Here is a 15,235-nt window from a genome sequence, read left to right as displayed (position 1 = left end):
CAGGATCACGCCTTGGGCAGAAGGCAGGCACTAAACTGCTGAGCCACCCGGGGATCCCGATAGAAACACTTTTGAATCACGCACACTGGGTGGCCTGGATCCCTTCACCCCTCTGAGAAACACCATGTTTACCTCGGGGTGCAACACACGGTTAGCTTTGGACTGAGGCAATACTGATCCCTTTGCAGACCACATTTTCAGGGAGAGTAAGGAAATCTAATTAGCAGGGTGGTAATTTTGGACAAAACTACCTGAGGACACAGGCTTGGTATAAGTGTAGGGACTCACCTGCAAAAGGGCTAGCTCCTCGGTGTCCCCAAACTCTGCTGCTGCTACAGGCCTAGGGCCATCCCAGGCCTGGCCCAGCCTCTTTCCACCCCTGTCGCCCTGCTGGCTTTCCCAGCCAGCATCTGTACAACTGTGGACAGGGCCTCCCAGCTCAAGGAATGCAGGCTGAAAAACCAGACACTCTCCTGTTTCGGCCTCAGAGAGACCGGGACTCCTCTAGCCCCTCTACAAGCAGCCTGGAGGCCTGGTGTCTAGGGTGCTCAACTGGGTCTTTCTCGTGCAGTCCCTTCTTGCAATACGACTGTCACACATATTAAACGGCTTAAAGGCAGGTTTATTTATTTTTTATTGGGTTTATTTGTTTTGACACAAAGGGACGAAAAGATGGCCAACACAAATACTACACAACACGGTAATCTCCTAAAGACATTTTAGGAGTTAAGGAACTCGAATTGTGGTGCTGGAGCCTAACAGCAACAGGCAGAGCCTCATTTTGCTCTTTACACAACAGATTCATTATCAGAACTGGGCTCCTACAGAACTCTGATTTCTTTTCCCTCTCCAAAAAAGGCTGTTTAGAGTCTTTGTTTAACAGAAGGCTCTGAACGCTCTGCAGGAAAAGGAAAGAAAGAACTTCTCCAACATTCAGGGTAACAAAACATAGACTGGGGCAACTGTTTTCACCAAGAACGGGATTCTGGCCAGAGACATGTCATCCTGCCTCCAGGAAAAGGCAGCAACACTCTGATTCTCTATCAGAGTTTGCCCTTGCCCTCTCCTGGTGGTTAAGCAGGCACAGAGCGGCCGCCACAGCACACTGCCAGCTCCCTGCCAGACAGAGCCAGCCCTCACGGGACACAGGTACAGAGCCCACTGACCAACATGAGGTCGGCTCTGCTGGGCACCCCAGCCTCTCCAAAGGCACCAGGGCCACCCTGCCCTTGCCAGTCCAAAGAGAAGACTGCTGGGGACAGCCATCCTCCCATCTGCCATACAGCTGAGGTTCATCCTTGTCTTCACTGGCCATGTCACAGCATCCATTCTGCTCTGAGGGGCTTTTTGGAGTCTCACACTGACAACAGCTTTATGAAACCACTACTGTGTTTGCCATAAGGATGCTGAGCATTAGCTCATCTCTCTCTTTTTTTAAAAAATATTTTATTTATTGAGCAAGAGTGAGAAACCATGAGCAGGGGGAGGGGCAGAGGGAGAGAAGCAAATAGACTCCACACCCAGCAGGGAGCCCAATGTGGGACTTGATCCCAGGACCCTGAGATCATGACCTGATCCAAAGGCAGGATCATGCTTAACCCACTGAGCCACCCAGGCATCCCCATTATCTCATCTCTTAAACTCCCAACCTATGAAGGCACACTCAGGCACTTTCTTTCAGGATTAAGTGTCAGGGAACCTTGGCTTCTTATGAGTAACTGGCAAATTTTTATCTCAATGTGGATCACAGATCTCCTTTTTCACTTTAGGTACTGGTACCTAGACTAGGACACAGGTCTGTTTGCTCAAAGTCAACCTAGAAAATGTAAAATGTAATAAAATAATGGAATTTGAGAATTTACAGGGAACATAGAGATCACTCAGCTCTGCAGGGAACAGATTTGCTTTGCGCTCTTACAGTTCTCTGCCTTCTGTCTTCCACGCTGTGAAGCTCTACAAAATATCTACTCACTCCCAGGCCTGTACCAATCATGGAAGTCTCCGTATCACCGCCAGAGAAGCCAGAGCCTAATCAATTTATGTTAAGTGACCTGGACTATGTCAAAGTAGACTGAGAACTTGTGTGGTCCTAGTCAGCATTTTAACTGAGCTACTTTCACCTTTCATTCTAAATGATGTCTCAAGGCTGAGAAGATACTCAGCTCAAACTGAAATCACATCTAACTCCTACTCCAGGAGATCCTGTCCAAGATACTGCTGACCAAACTTTCCTGTGATCTGATCATCTTCCTAAATTTGTTTTCATTTCTCTTCCCTTTATGGTGTCCCAAGAACCCTGTCCTGTATAAGGTAAAGAGAAAAGCCAGTTATTGCCTGTTGCTTATCTGCTTCACATCTCAGAATCTGCAGATTACTAAATAGCTTAAAGCTTTGATTTTTTTTAATGAAGAATTAGGTACAATCTGAAAATTCTCTTAATTTTCTTATTTGTATTTCTTATTATTTGGGCAATTAGCAAAGCTATAGGAGATCTGTAGGTAGCAGCACCATGTCAATGTGAACGTCCTGGGTTTAAGCGTTCATGGTGTTTGTCCAAGAGTCTCCCTGATTTTTAGAAGCACACACCCAAAATTTTTAAGGGTAAAGGAGCATCAAGTCTGCAACTTATTTTTAAATGGTTCACAGAAAAAAATGTACTAATATGTATAGAAAGAGACATAACAAACGTGTTAAAATGTTTAATGTTTGGGAATCTGCATGAAGAGCAGGAATTTATTGTATTATTTTTGCAATTTTTAAAAGTCTGCTGTCGGGAAGCCCCGGTGGCGCAGCGGTTTAGTGCCGCCTGCAGCCCAGGGTGTGATTCTGGAGACCTGGGATGGAGTCCCACGTCGGGCTCCCTGTATGGAGCCTGCTTCTCCCTCTGCCTGTGTCTCTGCCTCTCTCTCTATCTCATGAATAAATAAATAAAAATTAAAAAAAAAAGTCTGCTGTCATATAAAATAGAATTTTTTAAAAAGTCATTTAAAAAGGGCTGGGATTCAGAAGCAAGGTCAGTTACGGTAGTTCATAAATACAAAGGGTCCTTGCAGCCATCCATAGCACCTGGATATTAATCAGAGATACAGAATCAACAGGATATGTATATATAGATTTACTTTAAGGAACTGGCTCACACAATTGTGGAGGTCGGAGACTAAAATCTGATGAGGGAGGGAGGACTGTATTTGCAGTTCAAAGGCAGTAGCCTGCAGAATCCCTTCCTGCTGGGGACGGGTGGGAGTGGAGGGTAGGGGGTATGTCTTTGTTCAATTAAGGTCTTCAACAGATTGGACGAAGCCTACCCACACTACAGAGAGTAACCCGTTTAACACGGATTCAAATGTTAATCTCATCTAAAAAACACCTTCACAGAAACATCTAGAATAGTATTTGATCAAATAACCGGGCACTGTGGCCCAGACAAGGTGACACAGTAAATAAACCATCACAGCTCTTAAGAAGAGAGCTATACTGTCTTGTTCGAAAAATCATGGCACACGGTCTGAGAGGCTTCTTAATCTCGTAAAATGATGGCTTAATCCTACCTTCCACTTGGTGAGCTGTCAGGTTAATCAGCAACACAAAACATCTGTCATCAAGCTTCTAGCCAGAGAAAATAACTGAACTATTTAGTGTCAGGGAAGTCTGCTCATGGGATACAAGGTTAACTTCACAAGACAAGTGGAAACATCAAAACTGGGTGTGTTAAAAAGATTCCACTGGCTGGTCCAATTACTAAAAGAAAATCTTCTAAGTGTGGGCTGTGGGTAGCCAAGGCTGCAAAAATACTGCTCTAAATTAGATCACCTTCCTTTAACTTGTGGGTCCAGCCAAACCATAAAATTAATCATATTCATTATGATTATCTTTTTAGAAATATTTCAGGGATGCCTGGCTGGCTCAGCAGTTGAGCGTCTGCTTTCGGCTCAGGGCGTGATCCCGAGGTCCTATGATCCAGTCCTGCATCAGACACCTGAGAGGGAGCCTGCTTCTCCTGCCTGTCTGCCTCTCTGAGAGAGAGAGAGAGAGAGAGAGAGAGAGAGAGAGAGAGAGAGAGAAAGAGAGAAAGAAAGAAAGAAAGAAAGAAAGAAAAGAAAGAGGAAAGGAAAGAAAGAAATGAAAAGAAAAAAGAAACAAAACGCAACGCCACGAAACGAAAAGATTTCAGATTGCAGTTTGAGCCCACAGTGGAGCTGTCTTTCCTTAATCTACCACCATGGCTATGCCATGAGCTTATGGGAAAAAGCCCTGGTAAGCAGACTATTGCATCCACTGCAGGAATGTAGTAGGCCAGCTGTCTGTATTCTATACTATCCACTTTAAAGTCCCACAGAAAATATCTCACACCTGCTCATTCTAGCAATTATCACAGAGATCCCATGACTCCCACAAGTGGACATGAGCTGCCATTTGCTTTGGCTGCCAGAACATAATGTCTGCACTTTGTGTCCTGACCTTGCCCCTTAAATGCAACCTGTTCCTTACCCTTACTCTCTGGCCCCAGCCTTCTCTTTGAGGTCTTCTATTACTTTGAACCTTCTGTGTCATGACTTGCCTAAGCATTTTTGATTCTGGGGGTACAGGTGGAATGTCAAAATAAAATGGAAACATTCTGTAAGCAAACACAACACCGCAACTTTTTAGCATGGCAAGGGACCTCAGAAATCGATTACTTCTTCTCCCACTGCCTATGTCTCTGCCTCTGTGTCTGTCATGAATAAATAAAATCTAAAGAAAGAAAGGAAGAAAAAGAAGAAAAAGAAAGGAAGGAAAGAAAGAAAGAAAGAAAGAAAGAAAGAAAGAAAGAAAGAAAGGATGGATTACCTTATTCCACCATCCTCATTTTAAAGATGAAAAAACTGAAGCCAAGCAAGATTAAGAAATCCAGCCAAGTCCTTAGACCAATACAGACAGGACTATAAGGAGCTTTAGTCATTAAGTCATCCCTCACCATCCAGCTCTCTTCCGTTCCTGAATTTAGAGTGGGGTTCCAGCTCTAGAATATCATCCCAGACTCCTGACCTTGCCATCACCTCAGAGAATCCTTGAACCATCTTTATAACTAAGCACTGCCTCCTGCCAAGTACTAAACTTTCAATTTGGCCAGGTTTTTTCTTTTTTCTTTTCTTTTTTTTTTTTTTTCTTTACCTGATTTGCCAAGCTGGTTGCCTGAAAAATCTTCCCCTGAACACAAGTTTCATTTGCTTCTGCTACTGTCAAAAATAGAAGGCTAAATGGGTTCTGAAACAATAGGTACAGCATGATACTATTTTGTATAATAAAAATGGTGTTTCTATCAGTGTAGAAAAAAGATGTAGGGCATAAAATGTTTATAGCATTTATCATGTTGTTACTAGCTGTCAAGAGAGATTAAAATGAAATATTTCCTTCCTGCTTATCTGTTTTCCAATTTTTCCTCCAAAAATCATGAGAACTTGTGTAACTGCCTGAAAGACAAAAAATTAAGTAATTAAGTAAACGCACCCTAATTTATTAAATTTAGATCATTCAGCTACCCTAATGAGAAGTGCAGTGGTACATGTCACTGAGGTCATTCCCAGGCTGGGGTGCAGCTCTGCAGGATTTCTATTGAGAGCCTACCTCCTATCAGGCTCTGACCCTTATGGGCCTTGTTTTTGGTCCATTCCAAGCAAACATGTAACTTCTGCAGAAAAAGGAGAGGAGGAGCTTATTTTTCAAAGTGAATCAGCCAGACTGAAGCACTTAACTTCCAATTTTCCTTTTTAAAATGGCCTTCCTATCCAGAACAGACAACCCACCTTCCTCTAATAGGCTGTGTGGTTTCTTTAAAAGACAAAATTTTCTGCCTGTAGCCACCACAGCAATCACTCAGACCTCTCACTGAGGATTGGGAAAGTCGTTTTGTTAGAGGGATTAATTTTGTTCATGGAAGATCATTTCTGTACTCCCTGAGCCTCACTGTCCTTTTCAGGATCTAATTATACATAAACACTCTAACAGGAACCACAAGATTTTGGGGTGTGTCCTGGTCCAGGTCCAGGGAAATGTCCTTGAATGTGGAGGCACAGCTGTACCCTTGCCGTCTGCTACACTGACAACAAAAATGATGTTGCAAACCAGAGCTCTGCCATCAGCAGGGAATTCTGGGGGAGCCACTGCCTCTTGGCCAGTGTCCCTGGCAAAGTCATCCTAAGCGCCTACTGTAAAAACTTGCTTTATCCATTTGGGGCCACATCGTTCTATGCGGTCTTGCATACTAAATGTGACGCAGCCCAGCTGGTACTCTAAACAAATCTGTCCTTCTTACCATCTTTATTTTTGAAGAAGAAGAAGAAAAAAAAAAGTACCCCAGAGTAAGTTTGAAAAAGAAATCAATCTCACTCTTAGCAATTAGTAAACGATTTCTTAATTCCTCATGAAAATACTCTAAAATACTATCAAAGCAACTATCCACTGCCTACGTGTATACTGCAAATCAAATCTTTGCAAATGGTTTCAGGCACGCAAGTATGTCCTTTGCTCACCAGTCACTCTACCTTAGTATCGTAGAAAGGACAATTTTCTCTATGTCAAGAGCAAGAAGTAAAACCCCAAGCAAATGGGAAGATGGGTGGCCAAGACTATGATAGGTCTATCAAACTACAAATGGTATCGGAGACGCATATCTACTAACTTGGAAAGCTACTGAAAAAGTTGCAACTGTCCATGAATGAAACAGAAAAATCACAGAGCTGTATATGCAGTATACTTTAAAAAATATGTAGGTACATTTAAGAATAGAAAAGGATTAGGAAAAAAAATCTGGATGTGAGGACATACACCTTTCTTTTAATATAGTTAAGAGTAATGGAGTCACATCAGTGACTTTTGCCTATTTTGTTTCTGCCATAAGCATAAATTTCTGCAAAACATGAAAAGTAACAATCAATCTCCATGATTAACTGCGTAATCTCCGTGAACTCTAACCCAAGAGTGTTGGTCAGGAATGTGCGGAAGCCCTAAAGACAGAGCCTTCTTCCAGGGCTCCCCCTCTGAGCTCCTGACCCCTCCCGCTTGAGCAGGCATCCTCGGGGATTTTCTTCCGACCGCTGCCTAGCCAAAAAGGGCCCCACAATTCCCTGCCAATGACGGGGCTCACCCTTTTCCAACACAAAATTGCCCAGGCCTGGTTCCAGTCCCCTTTTCTCTCCCCCAGAGTCGCAGGAAAACAAACGGTGGGGCGCGGGGGCGGGGAGGGGAGGAGGAAGCGCCGACTGCGCAGCCATCGCGGAAGCGCAGGGCAGGGCCGCGACAGGCTGGAAACTGCCGCTAGGCCCCCGGGCCCCGCGAGCCCAAGCTGTCGTGCAAAGGGCCTGCGGTCACCGGCGCACGCCGAGGACGCCGATGCCAGGCCCCCGGGGCCCGGGTGCAGACGGCCGCGCGAGACGACCTGCCGGCTCCTCCCAGGGGCCCCGCCCGCGCCGCCTCACCTTGGGGTCGCGCTCGTAGTAGTGCTGCTGCGTGCGGATCCAGCGGCCCACCAGGTGGTCGCGCACCGTGTGAGCCAGCGCGAAGAAGTAGTCGCGGGGCGTGGCCACGTTGCGGTCCTTGACCAGCGTGAAGTGCAGGTGCCGGTTGAAGCTCCTGCGCACCTCGGCCACGTCGCCCAGCCCCGCGATGCCGCGCACGCTGATTTGCTTCCGCCTCTCGCTGTCCGTGAGCGGCTTCGCCATCGCGCCGGCCGACGAGGAGGACGCGCGGGGCCGGAGAGACGCGCGGGCGCCGAGGATGCCGCCGCCGCTGCGGCGCTCGCTCTGGCCCTGGCCGCGCCTGCGCAGTGTGCCGGGGCGGGGCCGCCTGCCGGGGCCTGCGCGACGCGGGGCGGCCCGGGGCGAGGCCTCCCGAGGGGCGGGAGCGCGGGCGCGGGCGGGCGGGCCGCCTGCCAGGGAGGACGACGAAGTGCCCACCGGCGGCGCGGTTTGCCCCAAGACGGCGTCGGAGACGTGACCCCCGGGCCCCGCCCAGGCCGCGCGGCGCCGCGAGGTGCGGCCCAGGGCTGGGGTGCCGCCGGCGCCGGTGAGGAGGAAGGAGGAGGGCGGCGGCGGGCGCCCAGCGGGCGCGTCCTGAACGGGCGGCGCGGCCCTGAGGTAACAGTCCACGCAGAGAAGGGCGCGGCCCTCAGGTAACAGTCCACGCAGAGAAGGGCGCGGCCCTGAGGTAACAGTCCACGCAGAGAAGGGCGCGGCCCTCAGGTAACAGTCCACGCAGAGAAGGGCGCGGCCCTCAGGTAACAGTCCACGCAGAGAAGTGCCCGCCTGACAGGCCGCCCGCCAGCGTCACAACGAAGCCTAGCCGGGAACCCTCATTCCCTGTGTCACAGGCGCCCCTCTGCCCCCCAGGGACGTCAGGAAGAAGGGACCCCCCCCACTCGGGCCAAGGACCTGGGCCACAATGACAGACGCAGCCTCCTCCGCGCCTCTCAGGTGCAGGCCCCAGATACAGGCCCTCCGGACACCGCTGCCCGCATCTGCTTAACGCAGGGTGGGGGGGTCCCACCTGGCGGGCGGCTCTGCTGCGCTCTGAGCCTGGGGAGCCTCATCCTGACCCCCCCTTCCTGTGTCCTCCGGGTGCCCGGTGGCCCCACTGCCTGCAGTTAGGTCATTGCAGTGGGTCAGCAAACCTAACTCTGTGCCCCTGCAGGTTTGCACTGGGCAGCTTTTGGCTGATGGGCTGTAAAGATTCCCGAATACATGGAGGTCAAATCTGCCTGCAGGACATGCCCTGAAAGTAGATGCACGAGTCTTCTGGTGTGATGCTTCCAGAGTTCTTACCGGGACCCTCTCCCAGGTAAGACCTGGGATACCTCTTGGAGGACACTAAGCGGGCAATGCCCTCTCTGCCCCAGGTATTCACAAACCCACCTGCTCCAGGTGGCCACTAATATTACTGGAATAGATAATGAACCCAATGGTCATCTCAGCCACTTTCAGATAAGTAATTTTTAGATAGTTATAAGTGCTGTGAAGAAAAGCACGTTTAGCAACCAGTGACAGGGTATCTGAGTTGAGACCACAGAAATACTAATGAGTAATGAATCTGGGGGAGAAGAAAGTACAGACGTTCTGAGGTAGGTAGGTACCCACTTGGACAGTTCACAGAATAGCAAGTCCCGTGCAGGTGGAGCAGAGAGCTGCTGAGGGGCATTAGAATTTGCCACCGCCCCCTACACACATACCCTGCCGCCAAAATGCCTCCTTGGCCTATAGATTATTTTGAGCTAAAGGGCACTGAGAAAACAGCAGAAGCAGGAAAAGCTTTAAAAATAGGGTACAAGTTTTTCCTTTGTAAAGGAAAGTTATGTTTAAAAGGGCACTTCCATTTGTAGAAATCTTTCCTCTCCTGACAGGTCTGACTGTAAAACATTACTAAACCACTTTTGTTTACCGTACTTCTGGTCACCTTCTCATAACTTGCCTCCCTAGCTAGAAGCCCCAACGCCTTTCGTTTGTTTTAGCCTAGGAGGATATATAAACTCAAGGTCTAACTGCCACTTTGAGTTACTCATCTCTGGGTACTCCTGGGTGTTTATGTAATGCAATGCACATGCTGATAAGCTTATGTTTGTTTTTCTCTTGTTAATCTGTCTTTGGCCAGCCAAATTTACAGGGCTGCACATGGAGAACGTGAGATAGGTAGAAGAAAAGATTTTTTTCTTCCCCAGCACAATGGGTAGATTCAGACTAGAAGTGGGAAGCCAGGTCAAGGGGCCACATCAGCTTTGATGAGGAATCTGGATCTTCCAACAAAACTGTAGGGCTTTGGAACAGACAAAATGGAAAGAAAGTGGGCTCAGCTTTGCCTCTCCAAGGAAAAGGACTGGTTTTTTTGGCAGTCTGGCCTCAGCTATGACTGGGTGGGAGCACCTCCTCACTTAACAGGAGATGGTCATGAGACCAGTCAGGCCACCTTGTAACACACTGTCTGGTTCCCTATTTTTAGGAGACCTTTTTTTTTTTTTTTTTTTAAGATTCTATTTATTTATTCATGAGAGATACACAGAGAGAGGCAGAGATACAGGCAGAAGGAGTAGCAGGCTCCCTGTAGGGAGCCTGATGTGAGACTTGATCCCAGGACCCTGGGCTCATGCCCTGACCCAAAAGCAACTGCTCAACTGCTGAGCCACCTAGGTGCCCCATTAGGAGACCATTTTAAATATTCATTTACTAAGAAGTGATAGATATTGATCTGGTTTCTGTTACTTTTTTGTAGTGAGCTATTCTGTCTTGTTGGAGAACTTCACAGTTCTTTCTTTTTTTTTTATTTTTTTTTTAAGATTTTATTTATTTATTCATGAGAGCGGGGAGAGAGAGAGAGAGAGAGAGGAGAGAGAGACTGAGAGGCAGAGACACAGGCAGAGGGAGAAGCAGGCTCTATGCAAGGAGCTCCATCCTAGGTCTCCAGGATCACGCCCTGGGCTAAACCACTGAGCCACCCGGGCAGAGGGAGAAGCAGGCTCCATGCATCGGGAGCCCGATGTGGGATTCGATCCCGAGTCTTCAGGATCGTGCCCTGGGCCAAAGGCAGGCGCCAAACCGCTGCGCCACCCAGGGATCCCTTCACAGTTCTTTCAAATAGGTATTTAAGACTGTCTATAGATAGTCCCTGCCTTGGAAACAGAAACAAAAGATATCTCGTGTGGAATGAAATGCTGTGGGAGTTAAAAAAAATTATGTGTGGAAAATAGATACTTTTGGCCTACTTCAGCTTCCTGACTCTCTCATTGACCATAAAAGTTCAATAAATATTGGTTAAGTGAGTGACTTGGAAGCTTTGCCTGTCCTTGTTGAGACTGCGCAAGCTAACGTAAAGATGGCCTGGGACCCCAGCAACAGCACTGGCCTATCTCGGAGGGTCTATTAAGTATTTGCAAATAAACATACACCTGGTCTTTCAGGGAGGTAAACAATAGGCAAACAATAAATGCATTATTTTTGAGAGGATTATAAACCTCAGTAGAATTAAGACCCCCAGCTAGAATGATATTGTGGAATGGGGGCTCTCCCTTCACAAGGGTATGAAACAGATACTCACGGTGACATTCATGTGTTGTAACACATTGATGTTAATAAGAGATCTGAGACCAGAGTGCTATGAGAAGGAAATAAAATGGGAATGTGGAGGAAAAAAAGGAGCTCTTCTCTACAGAATACCAAATGAATGTAGGAGAACCTATCAGACAAAGGTTCTAAGTATCGCCCCACGGATGACCTTAATAGTTACAAAAAAAAAGGAAGGCGTTTTACAGTGGAAAAAACTTCATGAAGTGATCCAACTTGTCCCCTTATTACCAATAAGGGGGTAAAATGATACTATGTGCTTTCTGATCCAATGCACTGAGAAGGACTCAACATCACTTATAGGAATATAATATAGTACACTACGAATATCATGGTAATATAGCAGACACCTAAGACCCAGCTCTAGAGATACAGATAAGAGCTAAGTCTGTCTCCCAAACCTGCTGGTGAGAATTCCCTGTAGGGTTTGTTACAAGCACATTCCCAAAGCTCCAAATCCAGAATTCCAACTAACTTTTGGGTATCTTTTTTGTATGTGCCCCTCTGGGCAACCACAAATTTGTTTTCTGTATTTAAGAGTTTTTTGTCTTGTTTTTTTTTTTTTTGTTTCATAAATTCTACATATGAGTGAAATATGGTATTTGTCTTTCTCTGTCTTCTTTCACTTAGTATTTAGACTTTCTAGATCCATCCATGTTGCTGCAAAATGGCAAAATTTCATTCTTTTTTATGGCTGAGTAATATTCCAGTGTGTGTGTATTTTTTTTTCATTCAACAGTTGGTAATACTTGGGTTACTTCCACAAATTTTATTGTGAATAACACTGCAGTAAACATAGGGGTGCATATATCGTTTCAAATTACTGTTTTTGTATTCTTTGGGTAAATACTCAGAACAGGAATTACTACAGCATAGGATACTTCCATTTTTAACTTTTTGAGGAACCTCCACACTGTTTTCCAGGGTGGCTGCACTAGTTTGCATTCCCACCAACAGTGCAAGAGGGTTCCTTTTTCTCCGTATCCTTGTCAATACCTGTTTGTGTTGTTGACTTTATGTATTCTGGCTGGTGTAAGGTGTTATCTCATTGTGGTTTTTATTTGCATTTTCCTGATGATCAGTGTTGTTGGTCATCTTTTCATCTCTCTGTTGGCCACCTGTATATCTTTGGAGAAATGTCTGTTCATGTTATTTGCCCATTTTTAAATTGGATTGTTTTTGGGGTGTTGTATCAGTTTTTAGACTTTGGATACTAAGCTTTTATCAGATATATCATTTGAAAATATCTTCTCCCATTCTGTAGGTCGCCTTTAGTTTTGTTTCCTACATTCTGCAGAAGCTTTTTATTTGGATGCAGTCCCAATAGTTTATTTTTGCTTTTGTTTCCCTTACCTCAGGAGACATGTCTAGAAAAATGTTCCTGTAGCTGATGTCAGAGATATTACTGCCTGTGCTCTCTTCTAGGATTTTATGGTTTCAGGACTCACATTTAGGTCTTTAATCCAGTTTATTCATTTATTTTTTTTAAGTAGGCTCCTTGCCCCCCATAGAGCCCAACATGGGGCTTGAACTCATAACCCTGATTCAAGACCCAAGCTGAGATCGAGAGTCAGATGTTCAACCAAATGAGCCACCCAGGTGCCCAGGTCTTTAATCCATTTATTTTAAAGATTTTATTTATTCATGAGACGGGGAGAGAGAGAGAGAGAGAGAGAGAGAGAGAGAGAGAGGCAGAGGGAGAAGCAGGCTCCATGCAGGGAGCCTGATGTGGGACTCCATCCCCTGTCTCCAGAATCAGGCCCTGGGCTGAAGGTGGCGCCAAACCGTTGGGTCACCGGGGCTGCCCCTTTAATCCATTTTTTAAGAGATTTTATTTGAGAAAGAAACAAAGAGAGGATGAGTCGGGAGGAGGGGCAGAGGGAGAGGGAGAGGCAGACTCCCTGCTGAGCAGGGAGCCCAATATGGGGCTCTATCCTAGGAGCCCAGGATCATTACCTAAGCCGAAGGTAGAAGCTTAACCCAGCCACCCAGGTGCCCCTTTAATCCATTTTTAATTTATTTCTGTGTATGGTATAAGAAAATAATTTCATTCTTTTGCATGTAGCTGTCCATTCTAAGGTTTGCTACTTCTTAAGTGATCGTGAGATGGGGTCTAAAGTCAGCAAGGGTCAGCTTAAGATGTTCTTCTTACTCAGGGGCCCCTTCCTCTGGAAGGGAGGGTGGCACAGATGTGTTGGTGAGGGATAGGGTGGTGAACATGCTAAAGAAAGGAAGCTGGTCACACTCCAGGGTGATTGCCCTGCCATCCTCTAAGCCAGAAACATTCCCTCACTTTGAGGGACAAGCCCTTGTGGTTTTTAGGATTAGCTTGGAATTGAGTACTAGAAGGCCTTTCTGCTGCACTAGAGTAAGCTAGGGGACCACAGTTTCATCCCTGTGGCCAGGCAAACCATCATCCTGGATGGCTCAGAGGGCCAGGTAGGAGGAGAGCAAGTCTGATGTGCACACCTGCACCTGCCAACTCCTGCTCATCCAGAGTCAGACCCCCCATGAGGAAATCAGCCCTTCAAGGATCCTGGGTCTCAGGATTACTCCTTGTCACTTAGCACAGACCTCCTGGCATCATATGGAGAAAGGTTCCAGTCCACAGGTAGGTCCTGGTTGTGGCCAGGAAATATGTTAAGCTCACAGCAAGGGTCTGTCTCAGCACAGTTGAATTAATATAAAATGAGGGATAATAGCCACCTGTGGAAGTCATCCTGGAAAAAGAAATGTCCCTGTGAATCCATGTGCTGCCACAGGGGAGGCTGAGAGGAGCCGGACTCGAGGTGGGGCTGAGCCAGGCTGGTGCCCCTCAGGCTGCAGAAGGAGGCACCTGGTCCACTGCACCTGCTCTCCTGGAGTGGTAGCTTCCCAAAGTCTCTGGCACTCTTAACACCTGCTGTGCACAAGTCAGGCCACACAAGTGTCCCACATCCACAGGAAACCCAAAGAGGGGGGCTGGAAGGAGACAGGGGCTGGCCAAAGGCGAACATTGATGCTTTGAGATGGGCTATGTAAAAATCCCATAAGGGTAAAGGCTCCTTTATTCCCATCTCCACTTTGTCCCATCTGCACTTTGTCAGGTGGGGGCATGCCTCCAGGAAGCCCACTTCATCTGGGTTATAGTCAGAGCAGGGCCCCTGAGGTGGTGCTTCCTGGAAAGTACACAAGAATCATCTGGGAGTCAGGTCAGAAGGTTGGTTCTGGGAGCACCTGATGGCTCAGTCAGGTAAGCCTCTGACTCTTGATTTCAGCTCAGGTCTTGATCTCAGGGTCCTGAGTTCAAGCCCTGCACTGGGCTCCATGCTTGGCCAGGAGCCTACTTTGAAAAAAAAAGGCTCTGATTCAGCTAGTGTGGGATGTGGCTGCAGCCTGTATTTTAAACAGGCTCCTATGTTCTAGGAACACACCTTAGGAAGCAAGGCCTTATGGCATAAGTGCAGCTCAGAGTTTTTAATGATGGAAATTACTGGAAAGGGGGTTTTGAAGAATCACAATTTCCCACACTCCCTGCCACTGTCCTGAGCAGGGAGGGGGGAGGGCAGTTTCTCAGGGTGATGGGGCTGAATGGAAGTGTCCCTCCAGTACATTGCAGACCTGGAATTTCCAGACTGTGCTATGATTCTGAGTGAGCTTATCTGGGGCTGTTAGGGACAACCAGTGCCTTTTGGGGGACCAGGTATGCCACACCATAAATATATCAAATTGTTTTTGTTTTTGTTCTTGTTTTAAAGTAGTCTCCATGACCAGTATGGAGCCCAGCACAGGGCTTGACCTCACGACCCTAAGATCCAGACCTGAGATGAAATCCAGAGCCCGATGCTTACCTGACTGAGTCATCCAGGAACCCTCATTAAATTGTTTCTTAACTAGCGTCTCCTGAGATCTGCTACATGACAATTTCCTGCTGTCTCCTTACCCCTGGATAAATGAATAAGCTGAGATTTTCAACATGCAGAGCTGAGGATGAGGTCCTGGATTTGTAGTCCACCTTCCTGCGGGCATCTCTCCATGCTGTGGGACTGTCTCAGGACCCCTCTGCTCTTGCTCCTCCTCCTGCCCAAAGCCAGGGTCACCTGGTTTCTATCTGCAGACCCTTGTTCACTCTTACCAGAAACTCGAATCCACACCCATGAACATCACTGGTGGTG

The 15,235-nt window shown here is 47.1% G+C and overlaps 1 protein-coding gene and 1 long non-coding RNA gene across 5 annotated transcripts in view; one reads left to right on the top strand and one right to left on the bottom strand.

The window, feature by feature from the left end:
- PYGB (glycogen phosphorylase B) overlaps positions 1-7,892 on the bottom strand; it is a 58,667-nt gene extending 50,775 nt beyond the window's left edge. For 2 of the 4 annotated variants that reach the window (XM_072727396.1, XM_026016396.2), the window contains exon 1: positions 7,455-7,892. In XM_072727396.1, coding sequence (XP_072583497.1) covers positions 7,455-7,697 — 243 coding nt within the window. In that variant the 5' untranslated portion in view covers positions 7,698-7,892. The remainder of the gene's footprint in view (positions 1-7,454) is intronic. The other 2 variants (XM_026016394.2, XM_072727395.1) reach the window with 1 other exon arrangement.
- An 801-nt stretch (positions 7,893-8,693) lies between these two features.
- Positions 8,694-14,967, top strand: LOC140594489 (uncharacterized). Its single transcript, XR_011995364.1, has 2 exons — positions 8,694-8,811; positions 14,822-14,967. It is a non-coding gene; the product is annotated as an uncharacterized lncRNA (long non-coding RNA).
- The last annotated feature ends 268 nt before the right edge of the window (positions 14,968-15,235 follow it).

Source organism: Vulpes vulpes, chromosome 11, assembly GCF_048418805.1.
Source record: "Vulpes vulpes isolate BD-2025 chromosome 11, VulVul3, whole genome shotgun sequence".
Classification (NCBI taxonomy): domain Eukaryota; kingdom Metazoa; phylum Chordata; class Mammalia; order Carnivora; family Canidae; genus Vulpes; species Vulpes vulpes.
The sequence above is the reverse complement of the archived record's forward strand: the minus strand, read 5'-3'. Positions and strand labels throughout refer to the sequence as shown.